Source organism: Enhydra lutris, unplaced genomic scaffold, assembly GCF_002288905.1.
Source record: "Enhydra lutris kenyoni isolate GAN:26980312 unplaced genomic scaffold, ASM228890v2 scaffoldscaffold24, whole genome shotgun sequence".
NCBI lineage: Eukaryota > Metazoa > Chordata > Mammalia > Carnivora > Mustelidae > Enhydra > Enhydra lutris.
Genome location: NW_019154108.1, coordinates 28,625,474 through 28,641,701, shown reverse-complemented (window position 1 = coordinate 28,641,701; position 16,228 = coordinate 28,625,474). Strand labels below are relative to the sequence as shown.

The 16,228-nt window shown below is 45.3% G+C and overlaps 1 protein-coding gene and 1 pseudogene across 1 annotated transcript in view; one reads left to right on the top strand and one right to left on the bottom strand.

Moving 5' to 3' along the window:
- Positions 1–267: 267 nt before the first annotated feature.
- LOC111150855 (solute carrier family 9 member C2 (putative)) overlaps positions 268–16,228 on the bottom strand; it is a 102,601-nt gene continuing 86,640 nt past the window's right edge. The window contains 6 exon segments of the mRNA XM_022508492.1: positions 268–309; positions 1,820–1,875; positions 3,886–3,967; positions 5,055–5,240; positions 11,392–11,523; positions 13,481–13,648. Coding sequence (XP_022364200.1) covers positions 268–309; positions 1,820–1,875; positions 3,886–3,967; positions 5,055–5,240; positions 11,392–11,523; positions 13,481–13,648 — 666 coding nt within the window.
- On the top strand, positions 10,410–10,784 carry LOC111150623 (annotated as a pseudogene).

Here is a 16,228-nt window from a genome sequence, read left to right as displayed (position 1 = left end):
CACAAGAAACTCAAAAGCAAAATATTAAGACAGTGTTTCAGGAGAAACGTTTTTAAGTATTAACTGCCATCAGAAAACTTAGAAGTTTCTATTTTGTCATCTGGAACATTCCCTCTAAAAAATATTCTATATTAAGGGCTTTGAGAGAGACATTTGCATCTCTAGACCATCAGACACCCTCTTATGAAGAGATACTGTGTTAACTCAGCAAGAGTAGTCCAACAAAGGTGCGCCTCGGGAAAAATGTCAGGTGAGTTGAATTCCCGGTTAACTTTGTGACCGATTCCAGGATAACTGGAAACCTCTTTCCTGAAGAAAATGAGAATTTTTGTTAAATAACAGGGCCCGGAAAAAACGGAGACAATGAGGAGTCAGTTAAGTCAATTACTTGACTCCCAATTAGGTTCACATTTGTGAAAAAGTGTCCTTTTTAAGAAAGGAGAGGTGGACCCTAAGAAGGCTGCCTAAAAAGAACTAAGTTACTTTCTTAGGAACCATCATCAATCATACATTTGGTCAATGCAACTTTCCTTCCCCCCAACAAACACTACATCACCCTATCACAGATGACTGTGCAGGCCCACAATTCTATTAAAAGGGTCTTAGGGTGACTGGTTGGGTCTGCAATAGGTCACGGGACTTCTGAAACTGCGCATAGATGGCACATCATTTTCCCTTGGAAAGCATATTTATTTGGGGTGACTTCACAACTGGGAAAGAGAGGGTGCTGAAGGGCCCACCTGTGCATTTGCCTAGCGCCCTAATGCCCTGTCAGCACCGTCTTCACTCAGCCGCGTAGGCTTGGGCCCAAAGGAGCTGTGTTCGTGGCCCTGACAGAAACCCCTCTAGTAACGAGCCTCGCAGGTCCCCCACTCCCCAGACTTCCCTCCACTCTGTCCTGGCCCCATGTGACCAGCCCTCCCCTCTCTGACTCCATATGCTTTCCAGCGCTTCTCAAGCTTTTCCAAATTGACCCCGGTCGCCGAGGAAAGCAGGCAAAGATGTCAGGGCAAAACGTCCGTGACTCTCCTAACAAAATGGTTTGAAGTCTCCTGCTCTATCTTAAAAATTCATGCAAATTTGTCACCCTACTCCATAATATGCTTGTTTTAATATAAAACATTTCAGGTAACCTAATGGTTAAATGAGTTTCCTCCCTTTAAAAGAGCATCAAGTAAAAGTGATCTTCTAGGAAGATTTCTGGAATCCGCCTGTGGTTCCAAATGCCCTGCCCCCTCGCCAAAGGGAGAGGCACAGGCATTCAGACACTAATGTCTAATCTTGCTCGTGGCCTGACCCTCCCCATCCTTAACGTGTCTGTAGGGGTGCCTGGGTGGCTCAGTCGGTTAAGTGTGGGCCTTTGGCCCAGGTCATGATCCCCGGGGTCCTGCGGTCGAGCCCCATGTTGATCTTCCTGCTTGCTTCTCCCTCTCCTCCCTGCATGTGCTCTTTCTCGCTACCTCTGTCACTGTCTGTCTCTCTTGGTCTCAAATAAATAAATAAAATCTAAAAAAAAAAAAAAGTGTCCTACAGATTCCCACGATGGGGCCATCGTGGGAAGGAGGTCAAGAGGGAGGAAATTGGGACGGGGAACCTGTGGCAAAAATCACATCGTTCAAAAAAATTCCATCATTTTAATTGTTAAATAATTCAGATGTGCTTTATCTCAATTTTTTTGGTCAGTGAGCTGCCACTAAGGGTCTCTCTTCTCACCCCCGTACCACCCATATTTTGCTACTTGGCTTCACAGCTCCTTCCAGCTAGGTAGTTTACTATTCACGGTAAAAAAAAAATCTAATCCAAGTGTTAAGTTTATTACCTCGTTTTTTCTCTTCCAATTATATTCTCTGTGGGTCATTCGAAGACCAGTGTTGACTGAACCCGTCCGAATACATGCATCAGACAGAAAAACTAAGTTAGGGGTTTAAGAGTAAAGGTAGCAGAAGACTATTCTGAAATACCAATTTGCTTTCTCCCAGTAGGTCTCCTATTTCCCTTCTCCCCTCTCATCTGGGCTCTAGCATCTTTCCTCAGGGAGGTTTGCTATTAGGCTCCCAAGAGCCCCAGTCACGGGGTGGCAAACTCAAATGAGAACAGGCAGGTCACACAGACAAGGCAGCGGGCTGTATCTCAGACAAGAGGGCAGGGTGTGGACTGTGGCCAACTGCACAGCATGTTTTCCCCCTATGCTCAGCTCCATGTGTTGGCACATATAGGAACAAGCACCCAGTGTTGGCACGCTTTGAGTTTTTCAAGAAAAGCTCAAAATCTGGATTTTTTTTCTTACATGTGGAATGTTTAAATGCTCCTACTTTGCAGCTTACTTTAAAATTTGCAGACAAAGCATGTGGGCGGATCATACACACCCAGTGCACTGGCTGGATCCAGTCCTTGAGCCTATACCGTGTGTGACTTTTGCCCCAAATGCACTGGCGAATACAGAGTGATAGAGGACCATCCATCTAAAACTGGTAGATTGCAGGGAGCCTGAAGAAGGAGAGAGGCCTACAGGCCCAGGACCAGAGGGGGCCTGTGTCCTGCTTCCTGGCAGTGCTAAGATCTCTGACTCAGCAGCCCGCAGGGTGCCCCAATGAGGTTGACACTAAGCCCCGAGCTCCAAGCCCTGCCATAGACCCTGCTGCCCCAAGAGAGCTGTGGAAGGTGCAGAGTGGCTGGAGTCAGGATTCTTTCAGTGTTCACCAGCTTGAAGAGAAGCTCCCCCAAATCAGATGCTGCGCATGACCCCAGAACAGAGGCTAGAGAGTAAGCTGCAGCACGTCTGAGGTTGAATTTGCTTTTCTCGAGGAGAAGTGGAATTACTTATTGAATGTCTTTCCTCCTCACAAGGGCAGAGACATAGTTTGGCCTGCTCCCCATCTAGCACTGGGCATGGAGCCCAGCACACAGTGCAGCTGCATTTTATAAGAATTGTGCAAATGAGGGCACCTGGGTGGCTCAGTGGGTTAAGCCGCTGCCTTTGGCTCAGATCATGATCTCGGGGTCCTGGGATCGAGCCCCACATCAGGCTCTCTGCTCAGCAGGGAGCCTGCTTCCTCCTCTCTCTCTGCCTGCCTCTCTGCCTACTGATAATCTCTGTCTGTCAAATAAATAAATAAAATCTTAAAAAAAATTTTTTTAAATCATGTAAACCCAACCCTCCCACCCCTAGAATTAACAATTTACGGAGAATTGCATGACATCTAAGTTGGCCGATCACATGAATTGGAAATGCCAGGATGGTGCCCATTGGAGAAGCATGCTAAGGCTGACTGTTTTTGAGCTAGGGCACTTGGGGAGATGACAAGACGGCTTGGTAGAGCAGGGGTACTGAGCATGAAATGAAAGAAGGGAATGCGTGTTCTCTAGAGCAAGTCCTTCCTACCTCATCCTCTCGGTGCACTGCTTGGCACGGTGAGATGTGTCGTGGGGCACTAAGACACATTTAGAGACAGTCATTACTGAGTAAGTATCAAAGTGCCCCTCGAGCAAGACAATATTCAAAGAGCACAGGTGGGGTTCCATATTCCCTTTGGTTGTTGGGATCACACCAGCTCTCCACACCAGGGCCCACTGTGAGAGGGTCTCTGCCCTCCCCGCTCTTGCTCTGCACTTTGTGATTCCAGCCTGCCAGGACCAGGAAGGGTACAACAGAGACGCTCCTCTCTACCAGCACAAGTGTGAAGGAAGGGATGTGAGAGAGAAAGGAGCCACCTGGATTTCAGGGTCTGGAAGACGCTGGTAGATGGCCTCCCAGAAGCAATATGGCAGCCAGGGTGGGCCCAAGCACGGGGACTGACAACAAACCCACAAAGTACCCTCAAGTCATTTTCTTAGCATTAAGGGAATGTTGCATGGTTTTCCCATCACTAACGGGCTGCCCCTTACCCATGACTTTGGAGTCGGTATTTTTGGCAGGATCGAACGCTTGCACAACCAGCAGCTTACTTAAATCGGAAGTTCCCTGAACCTAAGAGGGAAAATTTGAAATCAGTCAGAAGAGTACCCTTTGATGGTGACGCTGCCTCATTCCTAATGTTTTCAAACAATGTAGGAAATAAGATGAAACCCAGAACTGGGCTTCCAGCCTAAGATCTGTGTCTTTCTCATTTCAATCCCCTTGAATGTTGTTTCAAGAAGTCTTGGACTAGAAAATTACCTTTTGCATCTGTACAGACTTCAGAAAGGAACCTTCTCCACCTTACTTGTAACCAGACCAGACATTCCCAATTTGGAAAACAGGGAGTCCCCAAAACCCACAAGTTTACTTGTACCCCTACACTGATGTTCAAGGGCTCTGGGCCCAGCCTTCCCAGGCGGGAGGACTGTCTTCTTTTTTAGAACTTTTGCCCTGTGTCTCTCACTGACATCTGCCTCCAGGAAGGCACATGGGGTACAGGTAACAATTATTAACTCTCATCTCTAGAGACCGGATACTGTCTCCCCGGATCCTCACAAGAACCTTACCAGACGATTGCTGTTGTTGGCCTCATCGCACTAATGGGCAACAGAGGGTCAGAAGGCAGCTAGCCTTTGCTCACACACCAGTGGGCACAGGGGTTAGGCTTTTAACCCAAGTAGGCCTGACCCCAAGCCCTGTCTCTTAAACCAAACTGTGAGCATTGCTCCTGCCGTTCCCGGCCTCGCCCCCACCCCTTGCTTCAAAGCTAAAGAGATTTTTCATTTTCTACTAGAAAAGCATTTAGATTTACCATCATCCTCTGAATTACTGAGAGATACAAAGATAGGAAGGCCACAAAAGGGACAAAGGCACCCCTGTTCCCCAGGAGGCACGGCCCCACTCCAAGGCAAAAGGCTTGGCAAGCAGAGGGCAGGTGGATTCTAGGCCCCTGAGCCCCCTGCGTCTCACTGCTGTGTCGAGCACACACTGCTTAATGGTACCGAAGCCCTGGGCATGTGTTGACTGTTTCGTTAAAGGTGCTGGGAACTGCGGGGTCCTTCCTGGTTACATTTCTTTTTAAGGTGGTCAGTTGAGTTTTCAAGTCACTTATGGGGCACCATGGAAAGCAAATGACTTTAGAAATAACTGTCCTTACCTGCTCACAGGTTTTAGGCAAAATGCAAGGTGCAAGATATGGTACCTCTGTCTTAGTATCAATGACACTGCCGTACACAATAATGACGAATTTCATGGTCACATTATCAATAGTCATTTCATTATAGCTGGATAAAGTCTCCACGTATGCCAGATTGAAAGCCACACACTTCTGAAAGTCCAAGTCCTACAATAAAATGACATTTTTTTTTCTATAAATCATGCAAATGACCCATGGAATCAAGAAGGCACATTCACTGATTGAGCTGAGTTCTTTGCGGGTGTCAAAAGGCATTTAGACTCTAGGACCAACAGACAGAATATATTTAGAATTCAGAATGATCTCAGACAAGATTATGAACTCAAGAGGTTTTTGGTTGCTTCTCCTAGTGGCCCTGGTTATGGATGCGCAGCCTGATTTCCAGGTTTGCCAGAGCTCTCAGTCGGCGTCAGCAGGTGGTTAGCCATGCCTTGTGGATTTGGTTTTACCTGGCAGTAAGCAAACACCCCCTGGGCAAGTGAGCAAACAATAGCAAAAAGCCAAAACGAAACAAAGCAACACACTTTGAGTCATACTTCAAAGCTCAAAATAACAGTCTTCAGAGGAGGAAGGAAGCGGTTATGTATGGGTTGAATTGTGCCCCACCCCCCAAAAAATTCGTATGTTGATGTTCTGAGCCCGGGTACATTAGAATGTGACTTTATTTGGAAATAGGGTCATTGCAGACAAAATTGTTGAAGTTAAGATGAGGTCATACCAAAGTAGGGTAGGCAAATATTCTAATATGACTTTAGTCCTTATAAAAAGGGGAAGAGGTGCCTGGGTGGCTCAGTTGGTTAAGCGTCTGACTCTTGATTTCAGCTCAGGTCATGATTTTTGGGTCAGGAGATTGAGCCCCGTGTGGGGCTCCACGTTCAGTGGGCTGTTGGCTTCCCCTCTGTGCCCCTCCTCTGCTTGTGCTCTAGTGTGCTCTCTCTCAAATAAATAAATAGGGGAGATTTGGGGGCACCTGTCTGGGACAGTCGGTAGAGCACAGGACTCTTGATCTCAGGGTCATGAGTTCAAGTTCCACACCGGGCACAGAGCTTCTTTAAAAATGGGGAAGTGGGGCGCCTGATTGGCTCAGTGGGTTAAGCTTCTGCCTTCAGCTCAGGTCATGATCTCAGGGTCCTGGGATCGAGCCCTGCATCGGGCTCTCTGCTCAAGAGGGAACCTGCTTCTCCGTCTCTCTCTCTCTCTGCCTGCCTCTCTGCCTACTTGTGATCTCTATCTGTCAAATAAATAAATAAAATCCTTAAAAAATAAAAACAAAAACGGGGAAGTGAGGGTTGCATGGGTAGCTCAATCAGTTTAGCATCGGCCTTCAGCTCAGGTCATGATCCCAGAGTCCTGAGAGCGAGTCCTGCATCAGACTCCTTGCTCAGCAGGGAGCCTGCTTCTCCCTCAGTCTGCTGCTCCCCTGCTTGTGTTCTCTCTCTCACTCTTTCTCCCTGACAAATAAGTCAATAAAATCTTTCAAAAAAAGGTGGGGGAGAGATTTGGACACAGACACACATACAGGGAGAACTCTGTGTGAGATGAAAACGGTCATCTGCAAGTCGAGGAAGCAGCCTGGACCAGATTCCCTCCTTCATTGCTCTTAGTGGGAACCAACCCTGCTGACCACTTGATTTCTTGCCTCAAGAATTATGAGACAATACATTTTTTTAAAGATTTTATTTATTTATTTGACAGACAGAGATCACAAGTAGGCAGAGAGGCAAGCAGAGAGAGAGGGAGAAGCAGACTCCCCACTGAGCAGAGAGCCTGATGCGGGGCTCTATCCCAGGACCGTGAGATCATGACCTGAGCTGAAGGCAAAGGCTTAACCCACTGAGCCACCCAGGCACCCTGAGACAATACATTTCTGTGGTTTAAGCCACAACTAAGGTTGTGGTACTCTGTTCCAGCAGCTCCAGCAAAGAGTACAGGCACTTAGAGGTCAGTCCTGTGGTAGGAATCTCCTGGATAGTGCCCTCACTCTGAACATCTCCATGCACAGCTATAGGACACAGCCCTCGGGACCTGGGTCCTTAATGGGCAAAGTGAACACAACTGCTGAGAACACCAGCTCAGCTTGCATGAAAAACACAAGATAACTAAAAAACCTAAAATTTTGGAAGGAGAAAAATCTAAAAAGAAAGCTATTTTGGTTTTTAAATGCATGTAAATTTTGAGTTATGTGGTTTAGAGGAAGGGTTGCAGTATAAGCTAACCAGTGGTTCTAATCCCCTTTTTTTAGGGGTTCTAAAAAGTCTTAATTGGCTACTTCTTTGATGGGAAAGACTAGAAGGAAATAAGCCAAAGTGTTAAGAAGAGATTCTCCATCTGCCTTCAGCTCAGGTCATGATCTCAGGGTCCTGGGATTGAGTCCCAGGGTCAGGCTCCCTGCTCAGTGGGGAGTCTGCTTCTCTCGCCCTCTACCCCTCCCCCCACCGGTGTGCATGTGCACTTTCTCTCCTCTCTTGAAGAAATAAAATTTTTTTATTTTTTTTAAGATTTTATTTATTTACTTGACAGAGAGAGAGATCACAGGTAGGCAGAGAGGCAGGCCGAGTGAGGCGGGAAAGCAGGCTTCCCGCTGAGCAGAGAGCCCGATGCGGGGCTCGATCCCAGGACCCTGAGATCATGACCCCAGCCGAAGGCTTAACCCACTGAGCCACCCAGGCGCCCCTGAAATCTTTTTAAAAAATGAAAGGGCATTCACCTTATTACTGAGTCAAATCTGACTCCATACAGTTTTGACCTGTTGATCCTAATCCTCTCCCCTGGAGTTTCTTACTACACTCATACTCGACATACTAAATGTGTCCTACTTCTCACGAAGAGGCAAAGTAAAAAGAAGAATCTAAATCCTTTTACCGTTCTGCTAAAATTTTTCTGAAATTACCGCCACGTGGTGAAAGAAACACGACTTCCTTAGTACAACATGCATTTTTTAAGACAATATTTTTAGAGTGGTTTTAGGTTCACAGCAAAAGTGAGAGGAAGGTACAGAGGTTTCCTGTAGATTCCATCCTCCACACGTGCAGAGCCTCTCCCATTACCAGCACAGTGCTCTACTTACCGCAGGTGATGAGCCTATAGTGACGCATCACAATCACCCAAAGCCCATAGTTTATTTAGGGTTTACTCTTGGTGTTGTCAATTTTATGCGTAGATGTGTAATGACATGTATCCATTATTACAGGATGACACAGAGCGGTTTCACCATCCGAAAGTCCTCTGTGCTCCCTCTCTTCATTCCTTCTGCCCCAACCACTGATCTTTTTATTGTGTCCATAGTTTTGCCTTTTCCAAATGCCCTAGTGTTGGAATCCTATAGTATGGAGCCTTTTCAGATTCGCTTCTTTCATTTCAGAATATCCAGGTAAGTTTTTTTTTCATGTCTTTTCATGGCTTGATAGTACCTTTCTTTTTAGCCCTGCATCGTATTCCTTTGTCTGGATGGGCCCACAGTTTATTTATCCATTCCTCTACTAGAAGACATCTTTGTTGGTAGTTTCCAAGTTTTGTCAATTCTGAATAAAACCGCTAAAATATCTGTGCCCAGATTTTGGCATGAACATAAGTTTTCAACTTTTTTTTTTTTAAGATTGTATTTATTTGGGGCACTTGGGTGGCTCAGTGGGTTAAGCCTCTGCCTTCGGCTCAGGTCATGATCTCAGAGTCATGGGATCGAGCCCCACGTCGGGCTCCCTGCTCAGCGGGGAGCCTGCTTCCCCCTCTCTCTCTGCCTGCCTCTCTGCCTACTTGTGATCTTGATCTCTCTCTCTGTCAAATAAATAAATAAAATTTAAAAAAAAAGATTGTATTTATTTATTTGAGAGAGAGGGAAACAGCACAAGCAGGGAGGGGGAGGGGATGAAGGAGACGCAGACTCCCTGTTGCATAGACAGCCCGATCAGGGGTCAATCCCAGGACCCTGAGATCATGACCTGAATGGAAGGCAGATGCTTAACCACTTAACCGACTGAGCCACCCGGGCACCCCAAGTTTTCAGCATCCTCGGATACATCTCAAGGGTACGGATTACTGGATTATATATGGTAAGAGTATGTTCAGTTTTCTAAGAAACCTCCAAACTTCCTGAAGTGGCTGCACCATTTTGCATTCCTACTAGCAATGAATGAGAATTCTGGCTGCTTCACATCCTCACCAGCATTTGGGGTTGTCAGTGTTCCGAATGTTGGCTGTTTCAACAGGTGCATAATGGGATCACACGTTACATTTTTCTGAGGATATGTGACTGTTGAACATGTTTATTTGCCATCTAAGTATCTCTTTTTTTTTTTAAGATTTTATTTATTTATTTGACAGAGATCACAAGTAGGCAGAGAGGCAGGCAAAGAGAGGGGAGGAAGCAGGCTCCCTGCTGAGCAGATAGCCCAACTCGGGGCTCTATCCCAGCACCCTGAGATGACCTGAGCCAAAGGCAGCTGCTTAACAACTGAGCCACTTGGGTGCCCCTAGGGCTTTGACATTTTTAAAAGAAGCCCCCTGGATGTTTCCAATGTGTATCCAATAATGAGGACCACATCTCTAAATTCTGTCGATAGAAAATACAAGAGGAATAGCAGGATTCCAGAGGATATAAAGTCCCTTTTCACTAATATGCAGAAACATAATGACTTTTGCTTTCAAGCTCAAAACCCCAGGATTATGAGGCATTTATAAGATTATGAGATTTGTGTAGGCCCAGGTAGATGGCAACTGTTTCCTCTTTGGGCTGGATGCATTTTGGCTGTTTCCATGACCTGAGTGAGGACTGACTGGGAACGTGTTTATTATAGTCTACTCTACCTGTATTGATATAAAGCTTGTGCCTTTTCAAAATTTTTATTGGGATAACTGAGACTCTTTTATGAACTTTCTAAAAATTAGTAGCTCAAGTCTGTTCTTAGGTTGGCATAATTTACCATCCATATTTATATCCTATTTAATAATTATTTGAGCCCCTATTATAAGTTAGGAACTGGGGAAGTAACAAACCTGGAGTTCAACAATATTCATTGCATTGAGAGACTAGATATGAATGTTGGGTTAAAAAATTAGCATGTCTCAAGAGAATGAGGAGACAAGTCACAGAGTAGGAGACCATATTTGCAAAAGACACATCTGGTAAAGGACTGTTATCCAAAGTATACAAAGAGCTCTTAAAACCTAACAACAGGAAAACAAACCACCCAATTAAAAAACGGGCCAGGATTCCACCTGCCCCACCCCCAAGTGCCCTTCCAGCTGCGTGGAGCTCTCTCAGAGCTCCTGACTCCTACTGAGCTAGTGCCCCTGATCTCTCTCTCTCCAGCCATCATCATGATCATCTACTGGAACCTCATCAACCATGATGAGATGTTCTCCAACATCTACAAGATCCAGGAGATCAGGGACGGACTGTGCCTGGAGGTGAAGGAGAAGATGGCCAGCAGGACAGAGGGTACCACTGCTGACTTGCTCATCAGTGGAAATGCCTCTGCTGAAGGCCCGGAGGGTGAAGGTGCTGAAAGCACAGCCATCATTGTTGATATTGTCATGAACCATCACTTGCAGGAAACCAGCCTCACAGAGGAAGCCTACAAGGAGTACACCAACAATTGCCTGAAATCAGTCAAAGGCAAACTTGAAGAAGAGAAGACAGAACAAATAAACCCTTTTACAACAGGGGCTGTTGTAACAGAGTCCTGGCATTGAGTGCTGGGATCAAGTCCAGGGATCAATCCCCACATCAGGCTCCCTGCTTGGTGGGGAGTCTGCTTCTCCCTCTCCCTCTCCCCCTACCCCTTCCCCTGCTCATGTTCTTTCTCTCTCTCTAATAAATAAATAAATCTTTTTTTTTTAAGTGCCAAAGCCCAGACACACACACAAAATGACAATGAATAAACACCAAACTTCATCAACTCATTCTGATTAATGCTAATTTGGTTCCCGGGAATCTACTTATTTAATATTTGCTGAATTTACTCCTTTTTTAAAGAAGTATGACTTCAGGTAGCCTGGAAAATTAGCTGTGACAAGAGGATTGAAGATCTGCAAGAAGTCAGGACAAGAGTGGTTAAAATTCTAGAATCCCATCTTATTTTATTTTATTTTATTTAAGTACTCTCTACACCCAATATAGGGCTCAAACCCACAAACCCAAGATTAAGACTCACACACTCTTCTGACTGAGCAAGCCATATCCCCATAGAATCTCATTTTAAATGTCAGACACAGCCTTTCTTTCTCTGTCTCAAAAATATGAAATGAATTTTATAAAAAGTAAATAAAAGTTCATTCATACGTGAGTCATTTAACTTACCTCATCAGTGAGACTTGATTCAAAATACTGACAGGCAATACCGAGTGCAAGCTTTAGCCATATTTTATATTCCAAGGATGGCCAGAAGACATCAAAACCTTCATACAAATCCTCCAGGGAGATAAAGCAAGCCTAAAACCACAAGATATCAAACAACAAACTTGATTCAGAGCTGAATTACAAGGTCATCAGAAAACAAGGTGCCTGTTAAGATTTAATTCGCCCCTCTTACCATCAAATCTAGTTCAATTCTGATACTCCGCCATTTAAAAGCATTGCATTATGGAGAAACTGTTTCAATAAAATTTACAGTTCAAATAAAGTGTACACTTAGCAATAGCCAGTAAATTTATAGCAGTCAATAGCTATGATACAGGACAAGCTATGATTCACAAACTAAGCCACATAAACTTATTTTTATTGCCACAGTAGGTGAAGTAGGCTCGAAAGGGGACTTTAGCTGCCTCCGTTTTTTTTTTTTTTTTTTTTTTATTAAAGATTTTATTTATTTATTTGACAGAGAGAGATCACAAGTAGGCAGAGAGGCAGGCAGAGAGAGAGGAAGGGAAGCAGGCTTCCTGCTGAGCAGCAAGCCCGATGCGGGACTCGATCCCAGGACCCTGGGATCATGACCTGAGCCGAAGGCAGCGGCTTAACCCACTGAGCCACCCAGGCGCCCGAGCTGCCTCCGTTTTGACCTCAAACTTTCTAGTTGGGTTTTGCTTTCCAGCTTGTCTCTTGACTTGGGCAGAAGACCCTGAGCGGTGGGGGGCGCCTGGGTGGCTCAGTGGGTTAAAGCCTCTGCCTTCAGCTCAGGTAATGATCTCAGGGTCCTGGGATCGAGCCCGGCATCAGGCTCTCTGCTCAGCGGGGAGCCTGCTTCCTCCTCTATCTCTCTCTGCCTGCCTCTCTGCCTACTTGTGATCTCTGTCTGTCAAATAAATAATAAAATTAAAAAATTAAAAAAAAAGAAGACCCTGAGGGCAAAGCATCCCTGGATGGGAAGGACACTATCTCTGCGAACAGTGAGGACTGCCCTAAGCCAGCAAGACCCTGCCAGTGACTCCACGATAGTGAGCTATTTGACCTTCGCTGCCCACCTGCACATGTACCCGCCTTTGCCCCACATTTTCCTTACTTCCTAAACCTGGTAGTATTTTCAGCACGTTGGAGAGTCTTTGAGCTTCTCACTAGCAGTGTTCCCAGAGTGGACATCACGGAAATAAATTTCCTGTCCTGTTTCACCACCACTAGTGTCTCTGCCACTGGATTGTGTCAGGCGTTAAGGGGCCAAACCTGGTCTGTTGGGAAGCCCCGTAGCCAGTGCTCTCAGACCCCTGTGTGCCAGCCACAGGCTGATTCACAGTATTCATTTCCAGAGGTCAACTTCCCTGAGTAAGGAAGACTGCTTCTCCAGAATTTAAGCTACATGAACTTCAATGACTTCAGTTCAGCCTTGTGGATCAATTATGCCTCCTGTCCTCTTCTGGAAATGAAACGGTATGAAACTGACAAAGCGACATTGCCTTCTGTCCCATGCACCCCTAAGACTCTGCACCCCGCTTGATTGCATGGAACTGTCCCCAAAGCTGGAGGATTCCTTGTAAGCAGCAACTCTGGCTCATTTCTGTTTGAATCCCCCACATGTCGTGGGATATCAGGCCACTTATTTGGTGAATAGATAACTTCTTACTTAAGCCAGTGAGAAATGGAAGAAAGGGAATTTAAAAACAAGTGTTCTTTAAAAACACTGCTCCCAGAACGCGGTGGTCCCTCACTGGGTGTCTATCCGTGCCAGGGTCTTCACTTAGAAATTTTCCTCATCTTCATATTGTCCAAAGTTAGACCCTCTCTTTTAATAAACAAGGACATTAAGACACAAAGAGGTTAAAATAGCTCTCTAGGTCCCACAGCCAAGATGTGAGACACCAAATCTTTGCTCAGCTAATCCACGGGACTTCACAATGGCTGGCTGGGCGGACTGCGTAAAATATCAGAACCCAGAGAAAGAAAAGATTGCTGGCATTCATTATGTACTTCATAAAGAATTAACTAATAGCCCACAATACAGACAGAACCAGGTTCTTACCTGTAAAATAGTTTCACAGATGACGGTGTATTCAATTTCACGCTTAAGCAGACAGCTCAGCTCTCCAATTACGTCCCCACTGGTACAGTATTCTGTGAACATGGTTTTGGACCCTCTATCAGACCTTAGGCTACTGTCTATTCCGAAGGTAGGAGGTAAACTATGCAACTGCAAAAGGGAAATACAAAATTAAAAATACTTGATCAAATCGTGGGAGCTCCCACTGTTTGCTGCAATTACTAACGATGGAGGGAAAAGATTCTTTATGAAGGCCTTCAGGTGTGAAAAAGGTATTAAGGCTTCCCCAAAAAGTCACAGTTTCTTTCACATTTCAATTCTCCAAGGGAAGGATTGTTTCCAATCTTCATCTTTATAGATGACCCCGTATACAACACTTCTACTTACTCGTACCTTCCTTCTATAAAAATCCCACCAAAAGTACTGATTGCTGTCTACAACCAATGCACCCATCCACTCTGAGTCTATTAGCTGAGGTTTTAGAATACCGGTGAGGTTAGGTGGGGGTGCGGTCAGGAGCCGACGACCAAGAAGGAATTCTTGAGAGGTCTTTGGTGCAAAATGGTGGTTTTATTAAAGCACAGGGACAGGACCTGTGGGCAGAAAGAGCCGCTGCATGGGGCTATGCGGGGGTGACTGATAATATACTGTCGGGTTGGAGGGGTAAGGAAAAGGAAGGTTTCAAAAGGGTTTTCATATGTAAAGAAGACTCACTAGATTACTTGCCATTGTCAAGTTAAAGTTGTTTTTCCCTCTAGCAAGGCGTTATGATTCATCCCAATATTAAGATAAGTCTGAAGCTTCTACTCTGCCCACCTCAAGTATTTGTCAATGAGCTGCAGGTTTTAAGGACATTTAATTGTATCTACATTTCCTTCAGGAAGCTAGGCTATTGATAGAAATGCTTCATTCTTGTAGATTGCTAAAATATTTGTAAACTGAGGTAGACTCAGGTCTTGCAGGATTATGATCTCTAGCAGTTAACTATTTGTTTTTCCTTTCCTTAGCTTTAGGGTAGCCAGAAGTGCAGGAGGAATGTCACATATGTCCCATGGTGGAGGGTTGTGGGGTGTTAGCTTCTGCTTTGTCCTCAACTTGCCTTCTGTTCCCTCATCATTATTAGAAATTCTTATCATAATGGGCCAGTGCCTGGGGTGGAAGAAGACCTTTGATTTTATGGATGCAGAAATCAGATGCCAGAAATTAATACGCCTCCAAACCAAGCCATGATTTCCATCAACTTTGTCACCCTTTAAAATGCTTAAGAATAGGGGCACCTGGGTAGCTCAGTCGTTAAGCATCTGCCTTGGGCTCAGGTCATCATCCCAGGGCCCTGGGATCCAGCCCCACATTGAGCCCCACATCAGGCTCCCTGCTCAGCAGGAGGCCTGCTTCGCCCTCTCTTGCTCCCCCTGTTTGTGTTCCCTCTCTGTGTCTCTCTCTGTCAAATAAATAAATAAAAATCTTTACAAATAAATAAAATCCTCAAAAATAATTTCCATGGTAGTGGGTGGGGTGCCTGGCTGGCTCAGTCCATAGAGCCTGTAACACTTGATCTCGGGGTCCTGAGTTTGAGCCCCATGTTGGTGGTAAAGATTGCAAAAATAATAATTTCCATGGGCCATTGACAGAAAAAGTTTTTAGGGTGAATAAAGTATGACTGAATCACTTCAGGAAGAGAATGTATAGGCATGGATGGGGAAATAAGAACGCTATCAGATTTCAGGAGGAAGCTGCTGGAATCAACCAGAAGGATTACAGAATTTTTCAGAAAGTTTAGCTGTAAACATCTAAGAGGAAGGCTATTGTTCAGGACACAAGTAACAGGGAACAAAGGGTCACTGAAGAAGTTGCTGTGAAACCGCCCCCTGCCAGTGATTACCCTGAGATATTCAGAGGCATTCATGCTTCCAAAGGGCTTTGACATTTTCCTAATTTGATTTTGAATGCAGTTCAAAGACTGTGAGTAATGAACAATGTCTCTGCTTTTTACAAACGAAGAAAAGAAGATAATATCTACCAGCAGAAGTTAAAGAAGTCCTTCCAAGATTCCTGTCTCTTTGTTATTCAATCCAACATTAATCTAGGTGTCCTGGGGGAAGGGACTTTGCAGATGCAATGAAGATCATTAATCAACAGACTCGGGAGAGACCGCTCTGGATGATCCTGGTGGGCCAAAGGAATCGGTCACAAGAGCCCTCAAAGGCAGAAAAGGAAGTAGAGTCCATCCGAGAGAGGGGGCATCAGGAGAGGGATTGGTAGTACTTCCGGCTCTGGGATGGCGCCGCCTGCAGGGATGGAGCAGCAGATGGTCGGTCTGATTCTTGATGCTTGGCGTGAAATTAAGCTTTGCTTGACCTTCGCTTTGTATCAGTCTCGCTCCTTTAATCACGGACCCATTATTGGGGTACCCATTTTTGGGGGGATCTAACAGTCACCAAAAACCTCCTTTTGTTTAAGTAAAGGTTGTAATTTCAGTCCTCATTCTATTTGACCACTGTAAGGATCTGACATTGCAGTCTATCCCCTCATTCTTTTTTTTTTTTTTTAAGAATTTATTTATTTATTTATTTATTTGACAGAGAGGGATCACAAGTAGGCAGAGAGAGGAGGGGGGTGGGGAGCAGGCTCCCTGCTGAGCAGAGAGCCCAATACGGGACTCAATCCTAGGACCCTGGGAGCTGGAGATAGGTCCAAGCTGACATCCTGCAAAGAAGCAGGGACGTCTGT